Raw genomic sequence first — 12,463 nt, 5'->3', positions numbered from 1 at the left:
CAGGTGCTCAGAGTGAAGTGGATTACACTGAACAGTTGAACTTCAGTGATGATGATGAGCAAGGAAGTAGTCAAAAAGAGAAGGAAAGTGGGTGAGTCGGTGTTGCCAATTAGGTGTGAATGCCACTTAGTGTTTGGAAAGGTTTAATGAAATGAGTGCAAGTGCTCATTCGAAAAATATTCCTGTAATTGAATACTGTATTAAATCACGTAATTGCCTGCAGACTCCAGTCAGCTGGTGGGCGTGTAGTAGTGTTCCTTGCTGTGAGATGCTTTTGCTCTTGCTAAAAAACATTGAGAATAGAAGATAAATCGCCAAATACCTATGTGGAGTACCCATTCCATTTTTCTTATTTCTCTGCACATAGTGATGAACAAACACCATCAAAAGATTCCCAGAGTCCTGATGGCCAGAAGGAAGCAGATGAACAGACAAGTGCTAAGTCTGCCACCCAGGTTTCCACAGCAGCAGCCAAAGGGTCATACGGCAAAAGTTCTCAGCTTGATCAGGTTTGTGTTCTTATCTTCAGCTCTTCTGGCAATAGCCTCATCAGGAAAGGTCCAGCTCAGGTGTCTTTACAGTTAGGTCAATTAAAATTATGAACATGAGTGAAAGCATTAGCTACTGAAAGAATTATCTGAGTTCTTGTAACCGATCAGGTGCTGCTAGGTCAACAAAATAAAAATAACATGTCTTTATCTAGTGTGTTCTAATTCACAGCTGTGAGGGGGGTGAGAACACTTGTGCCAGTGTGACTGAACTCATAAGCTTTAACTCAGTACCCTTGTCTGTCCATCCCTGTAACTGTGAATGAAGCTGTTCTGGTGTCATCATACTTCATAGTGGCACAGGGTAAATAGCACCCAGTTGACCCACGCATTTTTTTCAGGGTGTGGGTTTTTGGTTATTTTTTTGGGGAGTTGTTATTTTGTATCATGACCTGCTTTCCTCAGTGCAACTTAGCAGGAATGTGTCAGTTCACTTCTGATATCTCAGGCAGACAGATTTTTATACAGACCATGTAAAATGCATCAGCTCAAATGTTTCGGTTTTCGATTTACCCTCTGGTAGAGGAAGATTGACAACCACCTCAGCTTATGCCTACTTCAGTCCTCTTTAAATCTATTTCCCCTTCCTCTCCCCAGGAAAGCCTGCCATTGGCTTTATATTAAAATTTCCCAGAAATGTATTCTCTTGACACCAGTAATAACAAAGATGGGGGATCTTGAATTATTTTTACTTGTGCTTTCTCTATATGTAAAGAACATGTCTTTCAGGGTTGGATGCTACACTGAATCTGAGGAAAAATAGTGCAGTAACATGAAGTCTGGAATATGGATGTGTGAATTTTTAAAGTAATTGTTTAATGATCAGTACATAACATGAAAATTTTCTTGCCATTGTTTTACGTGGTTATTTGTTTCATGTGCAGATAGTTCTCTAGGTGTGGTATCTTAATGCAGTGGAAAACAGTAAATCTAAAATTTGTTAGCTTGACTGTTATGAGCTTGCTTAACTCTGGTGCTGTGTTTGATCCAATAGGATCGGGGTCCAGCACAGCCTTCTCTACATGAAAGAGGTGGTCCTGCTCTTCATCCAAAATCTATTCTACCACCGGTAAGAGAGATTAGAATTGTCTTTATTTACCTTAGTTAAATTCTTTAATGCTGTGTTGGAGGGATTTACAAAAGTAAAAATATGCTTTAGATAGGGATAAGCCTTTTCTTTAGCAAGAAAAATGATTGTAGTACTTGGCCAGTAAGAATGGGACCCCAACACAACTGTGCTGCTAATTGTGTAAAGCAATAGTTATATGAAATGCATGAGAGCTTCAAATGCTTTCAGTTATCCAACCCCTTTTGAGAACTAGAGAGGACAGGGGCTTAGGAGCAGTACTGAAGGGCTGCCTGCTGAGGCAGATGGGGAGATGAAGTCCCAGATAAAATGCGTACATAGTAGCTTCTTAGAATTCTTAACAGTCGTTATTAAGATCTCTTATCCTGAGCTACATGGAATTTCTTTGGCTTCTTGGGGAACTTTAGTCTGAGACCTGCCTTGAGTTTCTGTGATTAAGAGTGGCCTATAATCAAATCTAAAAGATGTTTATCTTTGCTGTCTGATGGGGAGGAGTGACATGAGCCTAGAGAATATTTACCTCTCCTTTCTGAGCTCATTTCTTCCAAATCTTGCTTTTTTATGGTGTCACGCAAATACATGTGCTGATAAATGGTTAAGTTATAGTATTTCAGCTGGCTGTTTATGTAACACATGTTCAACTTGACTCAACTGATTTTAATATTGCAGCACCCTCCTCCCCCTGATCGCCAGGTAGGACCTGGAAGGCAGGGACCCTTTCCCCCTAAACCAGTGCCAGATGAAGATGAAATTTGGAAACAGAGGAGAAGACAGCAGTCAGAGATATCCGCTGCAGTTGAACGAGCCCGTAAGCGGCGAGAAGAGGAAGAAAGAAGAATGGAAGAACAGCGCAAAGCAGCTTGTGCTGAAAAGCTAAAACGGTTAAATGAGAAATTTGGCTGTGTGACAAAACCCTCCAGGGAAGACCCTCTGAAGGAGCGGGAGAGGGAAAGGGAACGGGAAAGGGAAAGAGAGAGGGAAAGGGAGCGGGAAAAGGAGAGGGAACGGGAGAGGGAACGAGAGAGAGAAAAAGAGAGGGAGAAGGAAAAAGAGAAGGAAAGGGAGAAGGAAAAGGAAAAAGAAGAAAAAGAAAAACTGGAGAAGGCAAAAGAGCAAGAAGGAGAAAAAGAGAAAGAAAAGGAGATGGAGAAAGAAGAGAAGGAAAAAGAAGAGGAGAAACCAGCACATGAGGTTCCTGAGGCTGTAGAACCTGTGGCTACACATGTAGTAGAAAAACAAGAAAGTGAAAACAGGAATAACAAGGAAGAAAAAGGTATGTTTGCACACAAGTAGGAGCTGTCTGCCTTAAAGCTGAACCACAGAGCATAGTTGTAATCTGGGAGTCTAATTTGCATATCTTATTAACCCAGTGCATCTAGATCACTTACTTCCCTGGCATATTACAGCTACTAACTACTTTGAGCTAGACCCATTTACCCAGCTTATCAAAATGTTAAAGGAAAAATTTGGTTTATTGATTTAGGCTGGACTTTGAGGAATGTGGAAAGAGAAACAGGCTTTCTTTTCTTGATAAAGGAGGTTCAACAACTTGTGTTGCTAGAAAGCAATGTAAATTATTTCAGCTGTTCTGTTCTTTCAGCAAGCCTAGAGAAGTAAACATAAAGAGCAGGTAAACTTGATGCATGTTTGTAGTGGAACTGAAATGTCAGAGGAGAACTGCTAGACTGTGCTTAATAAGGTTGTGTTATCCTCTAAATGAGTAAAAGCGATTGTAAAACCAAACCTTGGTTCATTTAAAAAAAAAAGGTTAAATATAATATGGTTGCATGATACAGCCTTTTTTTAATTACTTGATAGTTACAACCTAAATGCTAGTGTTTGATTACCCAGTGTGTTTGAGTTTAAAAGGGGCACTGAGAGATGTACTAACAGCAGTTGTCCTGTTTGAGGGGTTGTTCTCAACATTTTTTTTTGCCTTTATTTTAGTTTTGGAAACTAAGACTGTGACAATAAAGAAGGCAGACTTTTTTATTTTAGGACAACATTCTTTATCTGACATTCTGGTGAAATTGTCATAGCCTAAAGATTCACATTTGTTTCCCACATGTGGATTTGTTGGGTTTTTGTTTTTCAGACGATCAGGCAGTCTTTACCCGACAAGATAGTGGTCGGAATGAGAAAGAGATTTCACAGGTGACTCATGAGAGTGAGCCAGATTCAGGATCTCAGCCTCGTCCTGCTGTTTCCTCAGGCTATTCTAAACAGTTCCAGAAATCATTACCACCAAGATTTCAGAGGCAGCAGGTAACTAATGAGTTAATTTAAAGAAGGAAGCTCATTACAAGAATGGTGTCTTTAGCCTTATGCTTAGCAAGAACATGACCATAGGAATTTCAGAAAGCCTAAGTTGTTGGTTTCCAGCTTCTGTAACATCTGTGGCATTGGCGGGACTTGTTTTGCGTGAAACATTTTTTGTCACTTGCAAAATAACGCAAGTGAGCAGAAAGCAAGAGAGGCTTTTGAAACTGGCCAGTTTTAGCATCAGTTGGTGGACGTAGAGCATTGCTCTGTGGTTGTCTGTGGAACCTGGGGTCTGATGATCATTATTTCTACAGCTTTTCCTTAAAAGCTGTGAAACTCACAAATGTAATTTTGATTTGGATCCTATGGTCTGAAGAGCACTTTGCATTAATGACACACACGAAGCATAGGTTGTTCAGTGTCACTGCTGAACATCAGCAGAACTGTAGCTATTCTAAATTGTCCAGTCTGGTTTACTCCCCTTTCTCCTACTTCATGCTGATGAGTGTTTGCAGTTAACTTTTGGAATGCTTAGTGTCCTGGAGATAACCATACTTGTGGTTTCCAAGGGTTATTTGAATTCTGCTTAAGTCTGTGTTTTGAAAGTCTTGTAATACTGCTTTCTGTTGCACAGGAGCAAATGAAACAGCAGCAGTGGCAGCAGCAACAGCAAGGTGTCCTTCCCCAGTCTGCTCCCTCACAGCCTTCTAGTGGCCCTGTCCCGCCACCCCAGCATAGACCCCTTTACCAGCCCATGCAGCCACATCCTCAGCATTTAGCTTCAATGGGCTTTGATCCAAGGTGGCTTATGATGCAGTCTTACATGGACCCACGAATGATGTCAGGAAGACCTGCAATGGATATGCCTCCTATTCATCCAGGTAAAATCTGGCAGGATTTTTTACTACTGAGCTTTCCTGCTTTTGAAATAGAAATATGTATACACATAGAATCACAGAATAGTTAGGGTTGGAAAGGACCTTAAGATCACCTCCCTGACAGGGCACGGACACCTCCCACTAAACCATGTCACCCAAGGCTCTGTCCAGCCTGGCCTTGAACACTGCCAGGGATGGAGCGTTCACAATTTCCTTGGGCAACATGTTCCAGTGCCTCAACACCCTCACAGTAAAAAACTTATTCCTTATATCCAATCTAAACTTCCCCTGTTTAACCCGTTACCCCGTGTCCTCTCGCTACAGTCCCTAATGAAGAGTCCCTCCCCAGCATCCTTGCAGACCCCCTTCAGATACTGGAAGGCTGCTATGTGGTCTCCGCTCAGCCTTCTCTTCTCCAGGCTGAACAGCCCCAACGTTCTCATCCTGTCTTCATACGGGAGGTGCTCCGCTCCCCTGATCATCCTCGTGGCCCTTCTCTGAACTTGTTCCAACAGTTCCATGTCCTTTTTATGTTGAGGACACCAGAACTGCACACAATACTCCAGGTGAGGTCTCACAAGAGCAGAGTAGAGGGGCAGGATCACCTCCTTCAACCTGCTGGTCACGCTCCTTTTGATGCAGCCCAGGATACAGTTGGCTTTCTGGGCTGCGAGCATGCACTGAAACTGGCTCATGTTCATTTTCTCATCGAGCAACACCCCCAAGTCCTTCTCCACAGGGCTGCTCTGAATCTCTTCTCTGCCCAAGCTGTAGCTGTGCCTGGGATTGCTCCGACCCAGGTGTAGGACCTTGCACTTGTCATGGTTAAACTCCATGAGGTTGGCATCAGCCCACCTCACAAGCGTGTCGAGGTCCCTCTGGATGGCATTCCTTCCCTCCAGCATATCAACCAAACCACACAACTTGGTGTCATCGGCAAACTTGCTGAGGGCGCACTCAATCCCACTGTCCATGTCAGTGACAAAGATGTTAAACAAGACCGGTCCCAACACCGACCCCTGAGGGACACCACTCCTTACTGGTCTCCAGCTGGACACTGAGCCATTGACCACAACCCTTTTCATGAGGCCATCCAGCCAGTTCTTTATCCACAAAGGGGTTCATCCATCAAATTGATGTCTCTCCAATTTAGAGACAAGGATGTCATGCAGGACTGTGTCAAACGCTTTGCACATGTCCAAGTAGATGACATCGACTGCTCTACCCCTGTCCATCAGTTCCGTAGCCCCATCATAGAAGGCCACCAAATTGGTCAGGCAGGATTTCCCCTCAGTGAAGCCATGCTGGCTGTCACCAAGCATCTTGTTGATTTTTCATGTGCCTTAGCATGCCTTCCAGGAGAATCTGCTCCAAGATTTTGCCAGGCACAGAGGTGAGACTGACTGGTCCATAATTCCCTGGGTCATCCATTTTCCCCTTCTTGAAAATGGGGGTTATATTATCCTTTTTCCAGTCGTTGGGAACTTCACCTGACTGCCATTATTTTTCAAATATGATGGACACTGGCTAGGAACTTCATTCGCCAGCTCCTTCAGGACCCACAGATGGATTTCATCAGGTCCCATGGACTTGTGTACGTTCAGGTTCTTAAGATGGTCTCGAGCCAGATCCTCTTGTACAGTGGGCCTAAGGTCTTCATTATCACTGTCCCTGTGTCTGCCTTCCAAGACTTGGGTGGTGCGGTCAGAGCATTTGCCTGAAGATGCTCAGAGCATGAAGACTGAGGCAAAGAAGTCATTAAGAACCTCAGCCTTCTCCAAATCCAGGGTAGCCAATTCTCCTGATAGCTTCCGGAGAGGGCCCACATTGTCCCTAGTCTGTTTTTTATTTGCTACATACCTATAGAATCCCTTCCTGTTATCTTTCACATTCCTAGCCAAATTTAATTCTAACAGGGCCTTAGCTTTCCTAACCTGGTCCCTAGCTTTCCAAACAGCATCCCTGTATTCTTCCCAGGCCGCCTGTCCTTGCTTCCACCTTTTATAAGCCTCTTTTTTTTTTTCCCCCTGTAAGTTTCCTCAGCAGCTCCTTATCCATCCAAGGAGGTCTCCTGGCCCTCCTGCTGCACTTCCTTCTAGTCAGGACGCAACACTCCTGAGCTTGTAGCAGGTGATCCTTGAATATCAACCAGCAGTCGTGGGCCTCCCTGCCCTCTAGGGCTGTTCCCCATGGAATCTTACTAAGCAGGTTCCTGAAGAGGCCAAAGTCTGCTCTCTTGAAGCCCAGGGCAGTGAGCTTGCTGCACACTCTTCTCACTGTCTTGAGCATCTTGAACTCAACCATCTTATGATGACTGCAACCAGAGCTGCCCTGGAGCGTCACATTTCCAACCAGCCCCTCCCTGTTGGTAAGCACGAGGTCAAGCATGGCACTTCTCCTTGTTGGCTCTTCTGTTACTTGCAGAAGGAAGTTGTCTTCCACACAATCAAGGAGCCTCCTGGATTGCTTGTGCCAGGCCATACTGTTCCTCCTGCAGATGTCAGGGAGGTTGAAGTCCACCATGAGGACAAGGGCCTGCGAGCATGAGGCTGTTCCTATCTGTCTGTAGATTACTTCCTCCACAGATTCCTCTTGATCAGGAGGTCTGTACCAGATCCCCACAGTAATGTCTCCCATCACTGTTCTCCCTTTAGCCCTGACCCTCAAACTCTCTGTTGCCTGCTCACCTGTTCCCAGACAGAGTTCCATACTCTCCAGCCTATCTCTAATATAAATAGCAAGTCCCTCTCCCTGTCTGCGGGGCCTATCTTTTCTAAAGAGCCTGTAACTTTCCATTCCAACACTCCAACCATAGAAGCCATCCCACCATGTTTCTGTGATGCCTGTTATATCATACGCCCATAGATGTGCGCACATCTCTAACCCTCATTTGTTCCCCATACTACAGGCGTTTGTATAGAGGCATCTGAGCCGAGCTCCACATGAAGCCGGCTCATTGGCTGGAGCGGCTGGGATATCTCTGTATTGCTCCCAGCATTTATTAAAGGTGCTCGCAGCTGACTGGGTGTGTTGGGATGGAATGATGCCCCCCTCCCGCAGTACATCTAGTTTAAAGTTTTCTTGACTAGTCTGGCAAGCCTCCTACCAAAACGGCTGTGTACGTATTATACACTATATATAGTGACAGAGAGTGGGTGGGTTTTTTAAAACTATATTATTTTATTGCTTGGGAGAAAATAGATTTTAATAATACAAAAAAAACCATAATTTTTTGTTACTTGATTCTGAATGAGCAGCTCTAGAGTCTTACTATATTTGTGTCTTCAGATTCTTGGCGCTTTTGAATTTGTGGGATGGCTGTCTGACATGCAGTTAGGAAAGCTATTGTGCACAAATAATACAAGTCTGGCATGTAATGTAATGGAGATACTTATCAAGCTAATGAGCATAGGATATCCTGTATAAGTCCAAGGAATGAACAGAGGAAGTGGCAGGTTAAGCAAAGACAGTGAAAATTGTTGAATTTCTTTAAAAATGCTACACCCCCTTCCTTCCTCTTCCCCCACCACCAAAAAAAAAAAGGGCCTACAGTACAAAAAAGCATGTGTGTGTATGCTCATGTTGCCTTTTGCCATTCAGATTTTACAGCAGAAAGGTCATCTACAAGTGTACAAGTTTACAGACCTGGTTCTTTCCCTTATAGTAGAAGCAGACAGCTTTTCCTTTTGGCACATAGGGTACTAGTAGTGAATATGATTTAGTAATTCAGAGGTCACCTGGCACTAAATAAACATTTTGTTTCAACAGTGGAAAGAAAGGAGATGGAGGAGAGAGAATAGTGTTTTTCAGTACCTTCTGATACGCTTTGTCTGTCTTCAGGTAGATTTCTTTGCTAATGTTAAATGTGTTTTGATTTTTGAACTTAAATCTGTCACAGGAATTATGCCTCCGAAACCACTGATGAGAAGAGACCAGATAGAGGGATCAGCAACTAGTTCAGATTCATTTGAACATATAGCTCGCTCAGCAAGAGAGCACACTGTTCCTTTGTCAGAGCCCCGCATGATGTGGGGGTCAGACCCATATCCCCATGCAGAACCTCAGCAGTCTAGCTCTCCTCCCAAAGTGTTAGAAGAGCCTGACAATTTGAGGTAAGCCCAGGTTATGTAGTCCTGCATGTCGCTTCTCCAAGACATACATATTTACGCACTTGGCTGTGTAACTTAGGTTGCAAAACACAGTTTAAACTTACTGGGTTATAGCTGTTCTCGGCCCAAAAGGAGTTGTGACTGGCGATGCAGTGTTCTTGGCGCTGTTGTATAAAACAGAAGATATGCCTGCTCTGTAGTAGGGTGTATAAAGACAATTTACCCCATGATATTTTGAATTTTCAGTTTTGTAGAACAATTCTACAATGTTGTCCTGTTCTACGTCTGCCCTGCATCCTCCCTGTACCAGAGAACTTCTGTCTGATGTATATTAGTTTCAAAAGTGGTGTGTTAAATACAAATGAATTTAAGCAAGACAGTTACTTTTGACGTTTGTTGCGTGATGAGTGGTCAGGAAGGCTTCCTCTACATCTTTAAAGTACCTTGAATTTTCTTTTCTGTACTGCTGTCTGAGTAATACTTGTGATATTCACCTGCCAACTTTGGGCCTCCATTTAAAATTGCACATATGGCTGTTAACACTTAAGAGACTTGCATAGCTGATTGTGCATGTGGCACTGAACTCTTAATCAGTACAGAATTGACCCCTACAACTGGCAGCCACTATGAAAATTAATACCTGTTATTTTCTAGGGCTGACATTAATCCTTCATTGAAACAGAAGATTTATTTCAGTAAACGTGAGTAGAATTTTTTCCTTCACCCTAATGTTCTTAATTGTTTGCTGCTTAGGTCTGAGGCACACTTGGAGCAAGAACGAGTTGCTGTCCCTGCCACTGCTTATCCTGTAGAACACAACCAGTTGGACTCGCATCCAAAGACAGATTTTTTCAGAGAATCAGGAGAGATGGAGGTACAAAAGTTCCCAAGCAGGCCTTTGGAAGATGTACAACCTCTCCAAACTGACACACCTAACACAGCAGTTAATTTTGAAGGAGTAAAGGAGAAAGTTACACGTAGCTCTCCAGAAGAACTGGTGCCTGTAGGGGAAAGTCACTCGTCACTAAAGAGAAGCATTTCCCATGGTTCAAGTCACTCTCTAAAGTCAGAAGACCAGAGGAATGAAACAGCAACAAATATACCTAAATTAAATAACAGGCCTCTTGAGACAAAGGAGACAATTGAGAGACTTGAGATTAAGCCAAAAAAAGAAATTCTGATCAATAGTAGAACGCTAGAAGGACTAAAACCTGAAAAAACTTTCAAACCTAAGTCTGAAACAAGATGGGGTCCTAGGCCGGGTTATGGCAGGAGAGATGAAGGTGGTGATAGACCAGTAAGAAGATCAGGTCCTATTAAAAAACCTGTGCTTAGGGATATGAAGGAAGAGCGTGAACAGAGAGAGGAGCGTGAGCAGAGGAAGGAGAAAGAGGGAGAAAAGACAGCTAATGAGAAATCTAGCAAGCCTGAAAAAGGTGACAGAAAGGAAGCATCTCAAGTGCCACTGCTTCAGACTGAGCCAGAGATATCTGTCTCCAGTGGCACTCCTCTGGCTAAGAAGACAACCCAGGATACTGCTGTGACCCTGACAAGCCAAGAGAGGGGTCAAGCTGAGACTGCAGCTAAAGCACTGGTTCAGACACCCACACCTCCAGTCCCGCAGCAGCTACCAGCCGCCCAGCCTGCTGCTCCACAGCTTCCCCCTGCAGTACAGCAGCAGCCACCAGCTCAGCCAGCAGCACAGCAGCAGCCACATGTTCAGCAGCCAGCTGCTGCAGTGAAGGAAGAAAAGCAGACTGAGAAGGTGGTTAGCAAAGAGGGTTTAGAAAAACCACGCTTAGAAACCAGACCAGTAAAAAGAGAGCCTGGCTTGCCACCTAGGACATACTGGAAAGAGGCTAGGGATAGAGACTGGTTCCCAGATCAGGGATACAGAGGCAGAGGTCGTGGGGAATATTATTCTAGAGGTCGTAGCTACAGGGGTTCTTATGGAGGACGTGGTCGGGGCAGTAGAGGCCATAATAGAGAGTACCCACACTACAGAGATCCTAAGCCTAGATCAGACCATGTGCCTTCAGGGCCTGTTAGGCAAAGAGAAGAGAGTGAAACTCGCAGTGAGAGTTCTGACTTTGAAGTAATTCCGAAACGGCGGCGACAGCATGGTTCAGAGACGGATTCTGACAGCGAAGTTCATGAAAGTGCAAGTGATACACTGCTTTCAGACAAAGACAGTCTAATCAAAGGCAAGCACCCAAAAAGAGAAGACAGAAATGATGGTAAGAAGCCTCCAAAGGTTCTGTCGTTCAAACCTGAAAACAGTATCAGAGTAGACAACAGATCTCTAGAAAAAACATACATTAGAGATGATGATAACAAACCCAAACCAGGATTTCTTCCTAAAGGAGAGCCTTCTAGACGAGGCAGAGGGGGAATGTATAGACGTGGTGGTAGGGATCCTGGTGGGCGTCCTCCACGTCCATCCACAATAAGGAGACCAGCCTACAGAGACAGTCAGTGGAACCCTAGGCAGACAGAGATCATTAAACCAGAAGATGGGGAGCCTCCAAGAAGAAATGAACATTATGGTCCTATACCAGTTGATAAAAGACCTCCAAAATTTGAGAGAAAGTTTGATCCAAATAGAGAAAGACCACGAAGACAAAGACCTGCTCGGCCTCCAAGGCAAGATAAGCCGCCACGCTTTAGGCGCCTAAAAGAAAGAGAGGCTGCATCAAAGGTAAATGAGACAGTAACCAGCACATCAGCAGGTGCAACAGTTAGTAATACAGTTAATGAACCCACTACCACTGCTCTGGATGTGTCGGAAAGTAAGACACCAGACTTGTCCAACCAGAATTCTTCAGACCAGGCAAATGAAGAATGGGAAACAGCCTCAGAAAGCAGTGACTTCAATGAGAGGCGGGAGAGGGACGAGAAGAAAACAGCAGATGCAGCAGCACAGGTGGCTGCAAAGGCAGGAGAAAATGCTGGAGCTCCAAAAAGGGAAATAGCCAAGAGAAGTTTCTCTAGTCAGCGGCCTGGAATAGACCGTCAAAACCGACGTGGCAACAATGGGCCAGCTAAACCAGGGAGGAACTTCTCAGGGCCTAGGAGTGAAAGGCGGAGTGGTCCTCCACCCAGAAGTGGGAAGAGAGGGTGAGCACAAACTTCTGTTAGCATACATGGTCAGGGTCTTCTGTTGTCCGCTTGTGACCCAAAATCATAAGTGTAATCTTAGATTAGTAGAACGACAGAAAAGAGTAAGAAACACATGCATCTGTGGCTGTGTACTCTTGGGCTTTTTTTGGTTATTTTTGTATGCAGACACTTGGAACATGGAGCTAAGAGCAGAGTATTCTTGTATGCACAGTGTTTAAAAATGCCTAATTAAAAATCTGCATTGAAGTGCTGCTTAAGTTGAGCTATGTTTTTCAAGATTTGGATGCAAGCTAGAATAGTAATGTGTGGTTTGGCAGTTGATACATAAACTGCTGCATTGCCTTTAAGATCACTCAACATAAACAGACATATTGAGAAATGCTTGCCATTGAGACTGAACTTGGTTTTACTATGTGCTAAATTTGACTGACACCTGGTAATTATCTAATGCTACTATTT

General features: G+C 44.1%; 1 protein-coding gene across 13 annotated transcripts in view; it reads left to right on the top strand.

Annotated features, from left to right (window-relative positions):
- PRRC2C (proline rich coiled-coil 2C) overlaps nt 1–12,463 on the top strand; it is a 78,867-nt gene that overhangs the window by 32,004 nt on the left and 34,400 nt on the right. For all 13 annotated transcript variants that reach the window (XM_061451872.1, XM_061451876.1, XM_061451873.1 and 10 more), the window contains exons 9-16: nt 4–91; nt 368–509; nt 1,543–1,617; nt 2,305–2,908; nt 3,731–3,900; nt 4,532–4,778; nt 8,674–8,887; nt 9,638–12,001. In XM_061451872.1, coding sequence (XP_061307856.1) covers nt 4–91; nt 368–509; nt 1,543–1,617; nt 2,305–2,908; nt 3,731–3,900; nt 4,532–4,778; nt 8,674–8,887; nt 9,638–12,001 — 3,904 coding nt within the window. The remainder of the gene's footprint in view (nt 1–3; nt 92–367; nt 510–1,542; nt 1,618–2,304; nt 2,909–3,730; nt 3,901–4,531; nt 4,779–8,673; nt 8,888–9,637; nt 12,002–12,463) is intronic.

This window comes from Pezoporus flaviventris, unplaced genomic scaffold, assembly GCF_033815535.1.
Source record: "Pezoporus flaviventris isolate CSIRO_AGI_PZ_B2104156 unplaced genomic scaffold, CSIRO_AGI_Pfla_v1 ptg000013l, whole genome shotgun sequence".
NCBI classification, from domain to species: domain Eukaryota; kingdom Metazoa; phylum Chordata; class Aves; order Psittaciformes; family Psittacidae; genus Pezoporus; species Pezoporus flaviventris.
Note: the sequence above shows the minus strand (reverse complement) of the source record. Positions and strands in the feature narration are given on the sequence as shown.